Raw genomic sequence first — 15,972 nt, 5'->3', positions numbered from 1 at the left:
GGCCACCAAATTGGTCAGGCAGGATCTTCCCTTAGTGAAGCCATGCTGGCTGTCACCAACCACCTTGTTGTTTTTCATGTGCCTTAGCATGCCTTCCAAGAGAATCTGCTCCAAGATTTTGCCAGGCACAGAGGTGAGACTGACTGCTCTGTAATTCCCTGGGTCATCCGTTTTCCCCTTCTTGAAAATGGGGATATATTTCCCTTTTTTGAGTTGTCGGATACTTCACCTGACTGCCATGATTTTTCAAATATGATGTACAGTGGCTTAGCAACTTCATTCGCCAGCTCCTTCAGGACCCGCAGATGGATTTCATCAGGTCCCATGGACTTCTGTACGTTCAGGTTCTTAAGATGGTCTCAAACCATATCCTCTCCTATTATGGGCCCAAGGTCTTCATTCTCACAGTTTCTGTGACTGCCTTCCAAGACTTGGGTGGTGTGGTCAGAGCATTTTTCAGTGAAGACCGAGGCAAAGAAGTCATTAAGAACCTCGGCCTTCTCCATATCCAGGGTAGCCAGTTCTCCTGATAGCTTCTGGAGAGGGCAGATGTTGTCCCTAGTCTTTTATTTGCAATGGACCTATAGAATCCCTTCCTATTATCTTTCACATCCCTAGCGAAGTTTAATTCTACATCTTTTAAATCAAATTTGTGTGCAGTTCCAACAGCACACAATATAAATATCCAACAGATATTTATATCAGATTTGAAACTTACTACATGAAGCCAACTATTTCTGTAGCATTTTATTAATCCAACCGGATGGAATTTATCTTCCTTACCCTTAGAACTACTTACCTCATCACGCAAAATAGTAAGAACAAGAGTTGTCTTAACAAATCAACCTCTGACAAGAAAGTTAAGACAGTGCACAGTAAATAAACTGTATTTTAATGGGTTACAAAAGTAGTTATTAGCCAGCCTAGCTCCCCAACCAGATGTCCACTACCACCAGGTTTGACAAAGATCTCTTTCAAACAGCTTTTCACCTTAGTCTCTGTGTCTATGCTTTGGAACACAAGTACTGTATACATTTATGGTTCAGTCTTTCACATACAGACGGTGTAAAGCCCAGTATCCTTCAAAAGCCTTTCTGGCTAGGGAGTCACACCTGTAAGAGACTGTATTGTAACATCCATCATGTCAGTAATATACAGAAATCAATTCAAGACAGTTCCTTCAGTAACAACCAAAACCCATGAAGGCAAGCATGAATGTGCCAAACTGAGCTAACGCAAAAAGCAAAAGTTGGGTTAGGGTTTTGTTTTTAATTTGCCAGGTATTCTTTTAATGACAAATATAAAAAGACTGAAAAAATTTCAATCTGACTGCCTTTTGTTTTTATTTTTTTTTAAACAAATGGTCTGGGCTTAATATTACAAATGCTGCATAAAACAATACCTTCTTTGTACTGAAAACAAATACAAGAATGCAATCAAGTTTCTAAGTATCTCTAAAATTTGAAGCATGAATTAGTTTAAATTCATAAAATTCTTAGTAATTGTTCCTTTTTTGGTAGAAGATAACTCAAAGTACAACATCATCTTGACCTGTTTTTAGAAGAGCTTTGTTTCCCTGATACACCTTTCAATAGAAGTGCTTCTTTCAAGTTCAGTACACTCACAAATAGCTCAATTAAGAACAGCATCACCAATGAGTTGACTACTGGAAAGAGACAAAATTTACCAAACATACAGAAATAGAAGTTTTACCATAGCAATTATGCATAGCAAAAGATGACACTGGTAATTAATTTTAAAAAAAAAAAAAAGATAAAAACCTGAATTACAGAAAAGAAAGTAATATTTATTTAATGAAAAACTAGAAGTTAATGAAAATTAGCAAATACGCAGAAAATATACATCAACAGCAGCAATACTATGTAGTGACTTACAAAAGAGGGGGCAGTAGCCAGAGACCAGATCATTCAACATGGCTTGTCAGTCAAAGGGGGGAGGAAAAATAACACAAACAAAACCATGAAACAGTATCCTTCTCAACAGTACAATCAATCTACAAACAAGCTTTTAGAATTATTTTACAACAAGATTTCCTGTAAAATCAATTCTTAATACAAAAGATGCCCATTTTGGGTGTATATATTTTTTTTTCAGTGGTTTACTGCTGACTATATTTTAAATATGGTAGTGTTACTACATGCAACTGCTTCCTCTAAATTAACAGCCTTTCCTTTTATTTACCTTCATATGTCTACCCTCCATCTACCAACTAATTTGTTTGACAGTCAAAGAAAGATGGTTACCCTAGTTTCACCTAAATTAAATGCAACGGTTTAAACACTGGCCTCAAGAGGTTGGACTGCCATTTCAACACATGGATATAGTTACATTGATGCCTAAATTGCCATTTTCTGCAAAGAGCTGTGCAATGCTGGTGTCAAAGACTAGGCAGTCACTATTCATAATGGCTGTTGCAATTCCTTCATGGATAGATCGAGGAGTTGCTTCCCAAGTCAATCGCCGTCTATGACCATTTAACTCCAGTCGATAAGCAAAGTTTTCTGCTTGCTTGCGGGTTCCTATCAGCTGTACAATCGCAAAGAACTGCTGATGACCATCATACTTCTCCTGTTTCTCCAGTACCAACATGAAATGAAAGCCAAAACAAGACTGCATCATAACCCAGTCAACAGCACCAGGAAGATTAATGTCTGTAGCAAGAAACACTATATCTTCTCCCTGAAGTGTTGTAATGGACTTATGTTGATGCATCAGGTGTGGCATTACAGCATCTAGAGAACCTTGCCATTTACATGAAGCACCGGGACATGGACAGGAATAAGGCCTAAACTCACACAGCTCCTCATGGTCTGCTTTTTCTGTGTGCGGCAAAGTTATCTCACATCCGGAAGAGGCATATTTACATGGGAATAGTACAGAATTAGCAACTTTCTCCATAGCCAGGTTACGAATGGAGCCCAGTGGGCCTCGGCAAGTCGGACAGCACGTAAGTTTGGGGCGACAGTTGCTACAAACAAGATGACCACTCTGACACTGAAGAATTGGTGGCAGCACATAGTCAAAACATACAGGACACTCAAAGAGACTAGCCAAGTCATTATTGGAAGCTGTAGTGCCTGTAAGTGCAGGGACCCTCTGTGATGGTGTACACTTTGAAGTACCTGTGGGTAGAGCTGTAGCAGTCTGACGGCTCATTTCTGCAACAGAACAGAAAAAAAAGAATGAGTACTCAGACACATTTTATTTCCTTTTGCAAACAAATTTTCTTGATTTACAAAGAAGCCTCAAAAGAAACCAGATACAAATGACAGAAAAAAAAACCTATGTAATGCAAACTGTGGATATTTTACATGGAGAATATCTGTTGTGCTGCATACAATAGACACTTTTACAAGATGGAGATTTAACAAGTGAAAAGGTTCTGTAATTATTCTGAACTGGAATTTACCTGCTGGAAACTGCAAGGGTGATGAATAAAGATACACTAAAAATGGGATTGAAATCCTCAAAGTTTGTTGGTGGTGGTTGTTTGGGGTTTATTTTTAATACTGCATTAACAAAACACTCCACCCAGATCACTGGGTGTAACAACTATGAGCACTATGGAACAAGTCTAAAGGCTGAATTTTAAATTGCTATGTATTTAGTGAGATAAGAAACCAATAATTTTTAAAGGGGGGGGGAGAATCTTCTGGATATGACATTCTAAGTGATCATGTTTACTGTATAATTTTAAAAAACTGAAAACCAGTACCAAAGAAAACCACAGCTCAGAGATCACTGCACTGCTTTGTTCCCCAGGACAGGATAGTGACTCTTCATGGTAATAAACATACCTGCTTTATAACTCTCTCCGAGGTGTAGAGTGTGATTCCGTGGTTCAGCCCAGGTGCAAGGGGGTATCGCGCCTCCTAACTTGCACACCGAGGGGTTAAGCGAGCAGATATTTATTACACACAAACATTCATATTCATTAGGTTCCCGAGAGAGCAGTGGGGATATTACAATTAGTTTAGGTACTCATTATCCTAAGTCTCCTCCCTTTTGGCACTTGTGCACTGCCCTCTGATGGTTGTGGGGACGGGTCTTCAAGATGAAGTAAGAAGCGTACTTTTCACCTTTGGAACAGTTGGATGCCCCAGTAATCACAAAACTAGCTGAAACCAGCCATATCTATAAGTTTCTGATAGCTGGCAAAGATTTAGGACAGTGTGACCTTCATACAAAATTTATTGCAAGCAGAACAGGATGGCCAGACAAGGAGTACCCTAAGCTAGGAGATATTTGGGAGGCACTATCTCCAAACTAAGTGATAATTAGAAAGATGGTAAGAAATAATTCACTCTTGTTAGCAAGACTACTAAATCCTGTTATCACACCACAGACTTACAACACAAACATTGTTCTCTATCTCAGAGATAGAAAGTTAAGTTAAAAGGATCTTAACACTATGATTTCCAGGCACTTGCTTTCCTTATATCAATAACACTGATATTCTTACTTGTTGTTAAGTAATGTTTACTCTGACAAAGGACTTTTCTGAGTCTCATGCTCTGCCAGGGAGGAGGGGAAGCCAGGAGGAAGCAGAGACGGGACACCTGACACAGACTAGCCAAAGGGTTATTCCATACCACAGGACGTCATGCCCAGTATATAAACTGAGAGCAGTTACCCAGAAGAGCTAGCTAACTGCTTGGGTCGGGCTGGGTATTGGTCGGTGGGTGGTGGGCAGTTGTAGTCTCTTCCCTTGTTATTTCCCTTATCATTATTATTACTGGTGGTAGCAGTAGTGCTTTTGTGTTATACCTTAGTTACTGGACTGTTCTTATCTCAACCCATGGGAGCAAGATTCTTCCTATTCTCCTCCACATCCCTCCGGGAGGGGGAGGAGGAAGGGGAGAGGAGTGAGCAAGCAGCTGCGTGGTTCTGACTTACCGGCTGAGCTTAAACCCTGACAGTTCTTTGTGGCACCAAACGTGGGGCACAAAGGGTTGAGATAATGACAGATCTGAGCAGAGTGTGTCTAATTGTATTTGTGATAAGCATTCATTATTTTGGATTAATAGTTGCTCATCACAATACTGATTTATTGGCTCTCAAAGCTGTTGCTCTAGACCTGAAAGTTTCAGCATGTTGTACCTTACTTATAGCCAGTATTGGCTATTTCAGTGTTTATTGGCTGGGGAGCCTGGGCTAAGGTTCTTGCTACACTGTACTTTATGGTAACGACTTGTAATACAAAACGCTCATTGATTATGAAACTGATCTGGCTTGCATTCCCAGTGTGGTCACCACCCCTATACTTGGGGAGGTATATAAAAGAAGTGTTTAGCAATTACACATCTTCTGTTTCCACCTCGGGTGGTCAACCTATGAAGAAGACATTCCCTTACCTTCCCAGTCCCCCACCAGACTATTTACAGGAGCATTTGAGAGTTCTGAAGGTTTTGAATGGCCTTTGGGGAGCCTTGAGACCTGCCTGCTGATTGTGATGAGGATCACCATGTTGGCACGCATAGAGTGTATTTTATCCACAACCATTTCGTCTGATCTCAAAAGTTAAACAGAGTCGGATTTAGGTCTTGTCTAGGGTTAGACGAAGATAAAGGAGGAGCAAGAGTTTTTCCCTGAGGCTGGACAGTTATGAGTGGCAGGGTGTGTGGGATAGTATGGGCAAGTATCTAGGCCAGTGGGCCCCTCCAGTGCTTTGGAACTTGACCATTGAACAAGTGCAAAATCCAGAAAAATTAGTAAAACACTTAAATGAGGTGTGTTGTCACGCTGGTCATACCAGAGAGGGACAAATCAAATCATGGCAATGTGCTGGGTCTTGGCCTACTCCTACAGAGCCCTGCTCAACACTGTCCAGCACCTTGAAAGGGAAAAAAATGTCTCTGGATCTGATGGTAAAGTAACAGAAAACTCAGCTACTCCAATTCCAAATACAAAAGCTACACCAACCCTAGTGACAAGTACAGCAGCTGCTCAAACTCTGACAGCAACAGACAGCGCAGCTACTCCAGCTCCAAGCACAGCAACAACACCAACCCCAGCGACAAGTACAGCAGCTATCCAAAGCCCAACAGCAACAGACAGCGCAGCTGCTGGTGCTACTCAAACCCCAAGCACAGCGGCTACACCAGCCCCAACAACAGATACTACAGCCACTCGAACCACAGTGATAATCACTGCAGCTAAACCAGAGGACCAATTTGTGCCAGTACTGGTTGCCCCTGTATGCAAGGGGAAAAGCAAACAAGAGGCACAAAGAACAACCCGTACAGTGAAGAAAGATGAAGACCCAATGTGCACACTAGAGGGGCACCATCTGAACAAGAGTTATTAATATGTGAATCAGAGGGAGAGGAAGAAAAAGACTTCTCAACCCAGGACCTAAACTGAGCTACAGAATATGAATAAAGCTTTTAACCATCAACCAGGGGAGCACATCATCACCTGGTTGCTCTGATGCTGGGACAATGGGGCTGACGATCATGATCAAGAAAGTAGGGAAGCTAAGCAGCTGGGATCACTTGCTAGAGAAGGGGGAATTGACAAAGCAATTTCAAAAGAGAAACAGTACCTCAGCCTTTGGAGGCAGCTCTTGGCAGCTGTGAAAGAAAGGTTTCCATACAAGGATGATTTTATGAGTAGTTCAGCCAAGTGGACTACTCTAGAGAAAGGCATCCAGTCTCTGAGGGAATCAGCCACTGTAGAGATCATCTATCACAGGCCAGACGCGGGAAGTGGACCCACAGATCCAGATGAAGTTGAATGTACGCAGCCCATAAGGCAGAAATTTACACAGAGTACACCGTCATCATATGCCCACTCATTCGAAACAATAACCTGAAATGACATAGCACCACCAACAGTGGATGAAATGATTCTTCAACTCCGAGAGCTCGAAGACAATCTTACCCCTTCCATCATTTCAGCTGTCAAAAAACTGTCTCAGGAGTTCAAACAATTGAGAGATGATCTATCTGATATATCCAGCTCCCCACATGTACCAACCCATGTCTCAGCTATTAACGAAAGGCATCCTACTGTTCTATAGAGAAGATATAGGAGGTATACGCCATAGGACACCCTATGGTTTTACCTGCGGGATCATGGAGAAGTCATGAGAAAGTGGGTTGGTCGATTGCTGAGGTGAGTAGCTCGAGAGGACGCCTTCAACACCGGAGCAGGGGGAGATCAGCGTCAAGGAGCCTCAACTCAGAGAGGCAAGAGCCATCGAGGGAGCCTCAAGTCCTCGAAAGGACCTGCCCAGGACCTGGCAGCAGCACCATCCCTGAGTGGTTAAAAACCTGCCCCAGGGAGTGCGAGTACTGGTAAAGAAGATCTCTACTGGTGCTGCCAGGAAAAAGCGGAGGGTCATAGTAGTAGGGGAATCTACACTGAAAGGGACAGAAGCACTCATCTGTTGGCCTGACCCAGTCTCAGGGAGGTGTGTTGCCTACTGGGGGCACAGATCAGGGATGCTGCAGAGAGGCTGCCTGCTCTAGTAAGTCCCACAGACTATTACCCACTTCTAGTGATACATGTGGGTGCTAGGGATACAGACAGTTTTAGCCTGGGGAACATAAAGAAAGACTACAGAGCCCTGGGAGAGGTGGTTAGGGGTTCTGGAGCACAGACTGTCTTTTCGTCAATTCTCCAGGATACAGGGGAGGACCTAAAAAAAGCTAGGAGGATTAGCCAGGTTAATAAATGGCTAAAAGGGGGGTGTCATAGTCAGGGGTTTCTGTGTCTTGAACACGGGACCCAAGTTTGTAGGCCAGGTCTACTGGGGGCTGGTGGAGCTGGTCTGATAAGGAAGGGGAAGAGCAATTTTGGTAGAAGTCTTGCCAGACAGGTCAAGGAGGCTTTAAGCTAGAAGTGTTGGGGGAGGGGAGCATCATTCCATCCCAACACACCCAGTCAGTTGCCAGCACCTAAAATAAATGTTTGGAACAACGTAGAGATATTCCAGCCACTCCAGCCAATGAGACGGCTTCATTTGGAGCTTGGCTCAGATGCCTCTATACAAACACCTGTGGCATGGGGAACAAACAAGAGGAATTAGAGATGTGTGCACATCTACGGGGGTATGATATAATAGGCTTCACAGAAACATGGTGGGATGGCTCCTATGACTGGAGTGTTGGAATGGAAGATTACAGGCTCTTTAGAAAAGACAGGCCGGGCAGGTGGGGAGGGGGAGTTGCCCTTTATGCTAGGGATTGGATGGAGAGTATGGAACTCTGTCTGGGGACAAGTGATCAGTCGACAGAGAGTTTGTGGGTCAGGGTTAAAGGGAAAACAGCTATGGGAAACACTACTGTGGGGATCTGTTACAGACCAGCTGATCAAGGAGAACCTGCAGATGAAGCACGCTATAGACACATAGGAAAAGCCTCACGCTCACAGGCACTTGTTCTCGTGGGGGACTTCAACCACCCTGACATCTGTTGGAGGGATGGTACAGCCAGGCACAAGCAATCCAGGAGGTTCCCCAATTGTGTGGAAAACAACTTCCTTCTGCAAGTTATAGAGGAGCCGACAAGGAGAGGCGCCATACTTGACCTCGTGTTCACCAACAGGGAAGGGCTCGTTGGAAATGTGATGACCCAGGGCAGCCTTGGATGCAGCGATCACGAGATGGTCGAAATCGAGATCCTCAGGACAGTGAGAAGAGCATGAAGCAAGCTCACTGCCCTGGACTTCAAAAGAGCAGACTTTCACCTCTTCAGGAACCTGCTTCGGAAGGTTCCATGGGATATAGCCCTAGAGGGCAGGGGGGACCAAGACTCTTGGTTGATATTCAAGGATCACCTGCTACAGGCTCAGGAGTGTTGCATCCCAACTAGAAGGAAGCGCAGCAGGAGGGCCAGGAGACCTGCATAGATGGATAAGGAGCTGCTGAGGAAAATTCAAATGAAAAAAGGCTTATAAAAGGTGGAAGCAAAGACAGGCGGCCTGGGAAGAGTACAGGGATGTTGTCCGGGAAGCTAGGGACCAGGTTAGGAAAGCTAAGGCCCAGTTAGAATTAAACTTGGCTAGGGATGTTAAGAATAACAGGAAGGGATTCTACAGGTAAGTAGCAAATAAAAAACAGACTAGGGACAACGTAGGCCCGCTCTGGAAGCTCTGGGGAGAACTAGCTACAGAGGATTTGGAGAAGGCTGAGGTCCTGAATGACTTCTTTGCCTCGGTCTTCACTGGCAAAGGCTCTGACCACACCACCCTAGACTTGGAAGGCAGATGCAGGGTCTGTGAGAATGAAGAGCTTGGGCCCACTGCAGGAGAGAATCTGGTTCAAGAGCATCTTAAAAACCTGAACATGCACAAGTCCATGGGACCTGATGAAATCCACCCGTGGGTCCTGAAGGAGCTGGCAAAGGAAGATGTTAAGCCACTGCCCAACATATTTGAGAAATCATGGCAGACAGGTGAAATATCCGACAACTCAAAAAAGATAAATTTAACTCCCATTTTCAAGAAGGGGAAAACGGATGACCCAGGGAATTACAGACCAGTTAGTCTCACCTCTGTGCCTGGCAAAATCTTGGAACAGATTCTCCTGGAAGGCATGCTAAGGCACATGAAAAACAACAAGGTGCTTGGTGACAGCCAACATGGCTTCACTAAGGGGAAATCCTGCCTGACCAATTTGGTGGCCTTCTACGATGGGGCTATGGAACTGATGGACAGGGTCAGAGCAGTTGATGTCATCTGCCTGGACTTGTGCAAAGTGTTCAACGCTGTCCCACATGACATCTTTGTCTCTAAATTGGAGAGACATAAATTTGATAGGCGGACCACTCAGTGGATAAAGAACAGGCTGGATGGCCGCACGCAAAGAGTTGTGGTCAATGGTTCAATGTCCAGCTGGAGAGCAGTAACGAGTGGTGTCCCTCAGGGATCGGTGTTGGGACTGGTCTTGTTCAACATTTATTTGGTGTCATGGACAGTGGGATTGAGCATACCCTCAGCAAGTTTGCTGATGACACCAAGCTGTGTGGTTTGGTTGATACGCTAGAGGGAAGGAATGCCATCCAGAGGGACCTCGACACGCTTGTGAGGTGGGCTGATGCCAACCTCATGAAATTTAACTATGACAAGTGCAAGATCCTACACCTGGGTCGGGGCAATCCCAGGCACAGCTACAGGTTGGGCAGAGAAGAGATTCAGAGCAACCCTGCGGAGAAGGACTTGGGGGTGCTGGTGAACATGAGCCAGCAGCGTGCGCTTGCAGCCCAGAAAGCCAACCATTATCCTGGGCTGCATCAAAAGGAGCGCGACCAGGAGGTCGAAGGAGATGATCCTGCCCCTCTACTCTGCCTCTGTGGGACCTCACCTGGAGTATTGTGTGCAGTTCTGGTGTCCTCAACATAAAAAGGACATGGAACTGTTGGAACAAGTCCAGAGGAGGGCCACGAGGACGATCAGGGGAATGGAGCACCTCCCATACGAAGACAGGCTGAGAATGTTGAGGCTGTTCAGCCTGGAGAAGAGAAGGCTGTGTGGAGACCTCATAGCAGCCTTCTGGTATCTGAAGGGGGCCTATAGGGATGCTGGGGAGGGACTCTTCATTAGGACTGTAGTGACAGGACAAGGGGTAACGGGTTAATTCTTAAACAGGAGAAGTTCAGATTGGATATAAGGAGGAAGTTCTTTACTGTAAGGGTGGTGAGGCACTGGAATGGGTTGCCCAAGGAAGCTGTGAATGCTCCATCCCTGGCAGTGTTCAAGGCCAGGTTGAACAGAGCCTTGGGTGATACGGTTTAGTGTGAGGTGTCCCTGCCCATGGCAGGGGCGTTGGAACTAGATGATCTTAAGATCCTTTCCAACCCTAACTATTCTATGATTCTATGATTCTAAGCTCATTCTAACCATGTCCTATTAACATAATGAAAGAAATACAATTTAATCATTACAAAACTCAATACTACCTAGAAAAACAAAAAATCAAGCCTGCCGTTACATCATCGAGCTCTGATCCAGTTTTAAGCTGCCAATTATTCTGATAACTCCTTCTAAACACCACTGTACAGAAATATTATCCATTTAGTCATCTAAATGAAAACCAATTACTTCATATTTGAGCTACAGAGCAACAATATTTGTGTGATAATTAAGATAAAACCAGAAACCTTCAGCAATAATATGCTTAGGTGTATGTGTCTGAAATATAATTCCTAGCGTTAAAAAAAATAAAAAACACAGTAAACAATCTCAGAGAAAGTGAATTTGAATAAAAATTATATTCATTTCTAGCACCTGTAATATTCCTTTATTCCCTTCTATTTCCTTGCTTTGTTAAAAAAATAATTAATCTTTGGCCATTGTAAATAGTGAGAACACATGTGTCACTTCAATATTTACTTAGTTATCTTATGAAAACAAAGTGGTGGTGGTCTGTTACTTTATTGAAAACCATTGAAAAAAACTCATGAAAATTTGTTACATGCATCTTTTATAAAAAGGACATGGAACTGTTGGAACAAGGCCAGAGAAGGGCCACGAGGACGATCAGGGGACTGGAGCACCTCCCATACTAAGACAGGCTGAGAAAGTTGCGGCGGTTCAGCCTGGAGAAGAGAAGGCTGCATGGAGACCTCATAGCAGCCTTCTGGTATCTGAAGGGGGCCTATAGGGAAGCTGGGGGGGGACTCTTCATTAGAGACTGTAGTGACAGGACAAGGGGTAACAGGTTAAAACTTAAACAGGGGAAGTTTAGACTGGATATGAGGAGGAAGTTCTTTACTGTAAGGGTGGTGAGGCACTGGAATGGGTCGCCCAAGGAAGCTGTGAATGCTCCATCCCTGGCAGTGTTCAAGGCCAGGTCGGACAGAGCCTTGGGTGAGATGGTTTAGTGTGAGGTGTCCCTGCCCATGGCAGGGGCATTGGAACTAGATGATCTTAAGGTCCTTTCCAACCCTAACTATTCTATGATTCTATGAACCTACCTCAGCTCTGGGGGAACGGGTGCATGAACTAAAGAGGAGAACAAAGGTCAAGTATGATCATCCCATGAAAGCTGCAGCTTCAGTCTTTGGTGAGGAGGTTCCCAGATGGAGGGGAAGAGCTGATTTTACTCCAGCTCCTGTTATAAAGAAGACTAACACATGTCTACAAGACCTAAGTGCCCGATGTTGTGATGAGTATTAGATGGGACGTGCCACCAGCCAGGTGGACGTAGGGGACAATCGGATTTACTGGACTGTGTGGATCAGATGGCCTGGCACATCAGTCCCACAGAAGTATAAGGCTCTAGTAGATACTGGTGCACAGTGTACCCTGATGCCATAAAGCCGTCAAAGGGTGGAACCCATTTATATTTCTGGAGTGACAGAAGGATCCCAGAAGTTGATTGTACTGGAGGCTGAATTCAGCCTCAGGGAGAAAGTGGCAAAAGCAGCCCATTGTGACTGGTCCAGAGGCTCCATGCATGCTTGGCATAGACTACCTCAAGAGAGGGTACTTCAAAGACCCAAAAGGGAACCAATAGGCTTCTGGTATTGCTGCTTTGGAGACAGAGGAAATTAAGTAGCTGCCCACCTTGACTTGTCTCTCAGAGGATCCTTCTGTTGTGGGGTTGCTGAAGATCGAAAAATACCAAGTGCCAATCGCGACCACAACAATGGACCGGCAGCAATATCGCACCAACCGAGACTCCCTGATTCCCATCCATAAGCTGATGCATAGACTGGAAAGCCAATGAGTGATCAGCAGGACCCGCTCACCCTTTAATAGCCACCTATGACCAGGGAGAAAGTCTTTTTCTCAATTCTTTCGGCAGCAAAGTGCAGGCCACAGTTAGCTTTTACTAGGAGGGGCGCACAGTAAACTCAGAACCGACTGCCACAGGGGTGGAAACACAGCCCTACCATCTGCCATAGATTGATCCAGACTGCACTGGATTAAGTGATTCATCACCTCCAAGAGCTCGAAGACAATCTTACCCCTTCCATCATTTCAGCTATGGAAAAACTGTCTCAGGAGTTCAGACAATTGAGAGACGATCTATCTGATCTATCCAGCTCCCCACATGTACCAACCCATGTCTCAGATATTAACAAAAGATGTCCTACTGCTCGAGAGAGAAGATATAAGAGGTATATTAAAGTCACTGGACCTGCACAAGAGATTCAATTTGGGGGAATAAAATGGCAAGATGGACGTCACCAGATCCCCACAGACGTGATCAACAAGATAACAACGTCTCCACCAACTAATAAGAAAGAAACACAAGCTTTCTTGGATGTTGTGGGGTTTGGGATAATGCACTTCCCAAATTACAGTGTGATTGTAAGCCCTCTCTATTATGTGACCTGGAAGAAGAACGATTTCAAATGGGGCCCTGAGCAACAACAAGCCTTTGAGCAAATTAAACAAGAGATAGTTCATGCAGTAGGACCGTGGACCAGTCCAGACAAGGCCAGATGTAAAAAACGTACTCTACACCACAGCCGGGGAGAATGGTACTACCTGGAGCCTCTGGCAGAAAGCTCCAGGGGAGACTCGAGGTTTACCCCTTGACTTTTGAAGTTGAGGATACAGAGGATCTGAGGACAGCTACACTCCCACTAAAAAAAATAGATACTGTCAGACTATGAAGGGGGTCAAGCTGCTTCAGAAGTGATTGGCACTGAAGCACAGCTCCTCCTGGCACTCCAGTTGCTGATGCTGGGCTGGATGTTCAAAGGCAGTCTTCTCTACACATCATGCAACCGATGCTACATGGAATAAGTCGGCTGCACTTACACAATGAGCTTGAATGTGAAATCCCAGTCGTCCAGGAATTCTAGAAGTAATCATGGAATCACCAGAGGGCAAAGATTTTGGAATGCCACCAGAGGAGGAGGTGATGTGTGATTAAGAGGCCCCACCACATAATAGTAACTCAGAAAGTCAGAAGCAATATGCTTTGTTTCCTGATAGGTCCTACCATATTGTGGGAAAGCATCGGAGATGGAAGGCAACTTTATGAAGACCCCAACAACAAGTTGCAGAAACTGCTGAAGGAGAGGGTGAATCAAGTCAGTTTGCCGAGGTGAAAGCCATCCAGCTGGCCTTGGACATCGATGAACGAGAAAAGTGGCCAGTAATTTATGGATGGTGACAAATGCCCTATGTGAGTCGTTGCAGCGATGGAAGCAGAGCAACTGGCAACGCAGAAGTAAACCCACCTGGCTGCTGCACTGTGGCAAGATATCGCTGCCTGGGTGCAGAACCTGGTGGTGAAGGTATGACACATAGATGCTCATGCACCCAAGAGTCGGGCCACTGAGTAACACCAGAACAACCAACAAGTGGATAAAGCTGCTTAGACTGAAGTGCCTCAGATGGACTTAGATTGGCAACATAAGGGTCAAATAGGTTTGGCCCAGTGGGCCCATGACACTTCAGGTCATCAGGGCAGAGATGCAACATACAGATGGGCTCGTGATGGAGGGGTAGGCTTAACAATGGACACTATTGCCGAGGTTATTCACGACTGAAGCATCTGTTGCAATTAAGCAAGCCAAGCGGTTAAAGCCTCTTTGGTATGGAGAACGATGGCTGAAGTACAAATATGGGGAAGCCTGGCAGATTGATTATATCACGCTCCCACCAACCAAGCCAAGGCAAGCGTCATGCACTGACCATGGTGGTAGCAACCACTGGGTGTCTGGAAACATACGCTGTACCCCACACCACTGCCCAGAACACTATCCTGGGCCTTGAGAAACAGATTTTGTGGCAACACTGCACCCCAGAGAGACCTGAGTCAGACAATGGGACTCATTTCCGGAATAATCTTAGAGACACTTGGGCCAAAGAGTGGGTATATCACATCCTCTACCATGAACCAGCCTGTGGGAAAATAGAATGATACAATGGGCTGTTAAAAACTACACTGAGAGCAACGGGTGGTGAGACTTTCGAACAGTGGGATACACATTTACCAAAAGCCACCTGGTTGTTCAACACCAGAGGATCTGCCAACAGGGCTGGCCCAACCCAGTCAGAACTTCTACATACATTAGAAGGGGATAAAGTTCCTGTGGTGCACATAAAGAATCTGCTGAGGAAGACAGTCTGGGTTCTTCCTGCTTCAGGTAAAGGCAAACCCACTTGTGGGATTGCTTTTGCTCAGGGACCTGGATATACTTGGTGGGTAATGCGGGTAGATGGGGAAGTCTGATGTGTACCTTAAGATTTGATTTTAGGGGAAAGCAGCCAATGAACTCAACTGTATGATTTTGCCTGCTATGTAGCACTTTTATAGCCCACGAACTAAATGTGTTCAGGACATCAGCAACGGGCCCTGATTTCCCTCCAACCATCATCCCAACAAAGAATGAACTTTGACGAAACCAGACTAACTTAGCAGTGACCAGATGAGTTCCGCAGTGTCATTAGCAGGCAACAATCCAATACTGCACACAGCCTCTCCTGCTCTGAAAGACTGTTACAGTAGATGGAGGCAACATCATGGACCAGATGAACTCAGCATATAGGGATTGGTCCATGCACTAAGGAATATCTCCCTCTTTGTGTGTGTGCGTGTATGCATGTGTATATATATATATATATATATATGAGACAAAAGTGATGGTATATTGAAAATGTGGGATTTGAGCATGACGTGAATGGTACAGAATAAGGGGTGGATACTGTCCTGGGTTCAGCAGCAGCAGTCATTTTTCTCCTTTTTGGTAGATGGTGCAGTGCTGTGGTTTTGACTTTCAGCCTAGGAACAACACTGATGTTTTTAGTTGTTGCTAAGTAATGTTTACTCCAACCAAAGACTTTTCTGAGTCTCATGCTCTGCCAGGGAGGAGGGAAAGCCAGGAGGAAGCAGAGACGGGACACATGACCCAGACTAGCCCAAGGGGTATTCCATATCACAGCATGTCATGTCCAGCATATAAACTGGGGGCAGTTAGCCAGGATGGCTAGATCGCTGCTCAAGTTGGGCTGGGTATTGGTCAGCGGGTGGTGAGCAGTTGTATT

The 15,972-nt window shown here is 44.9% G+C and overlaps 1 protein-coding gene across 2 annotated transcripts in view; it reads right to left on the bottom strand.

The window, feature by feature from the left end:
* Positions 1-1,786: 1,786 nt before the first annotated feature.
* The window catches only part of LOC133283350 (E3 ubiquitin-protein ligase SIAH1), a 31,933-nt gene continuing 17,747 nt past the window's right edge, over positions 1,787-15,972 (bottom strand). For both annotated transcript variants that reach the window (XM_061480041.1, XM_061480040.1), the window contains exon 2: positions 1,787-3,179. In XM_061480041.1, coding sequence (XP_061336025.1) covers positions 2,329-3,177 — 849 coding nt within the window. In that variant the 5' untranslated portion in view covers positions 3,178-3,179 and the 3' untranslated portion in view covers positions 1,787-2,328. The remainder of the gene's footprint in view (positions 3,180-15,972) is intronic.

Source organism: Pezoporus flaviventris, unplaced genomic scaffold (assembly GCF_033815535.1).
Source record: "Pezoporus flaviventris isolate CSIRO_AGI_PZ_B2104156 unplaced genomic scaffold, CSIRO_AGI_Pfla_v1 ptg000166l, whole genome shotgun sequence".
In the NCBI taxonomy this organism is placed as follows: Eukaryota; Metazoa; Chordata; class Aves; order Psittaciformes; family Psittacidae; genus Pezoporus; species Pezoporus flaviventris.
This window is presented reverse-complemented; position numbering and strand designations above follow the sequence as displayed.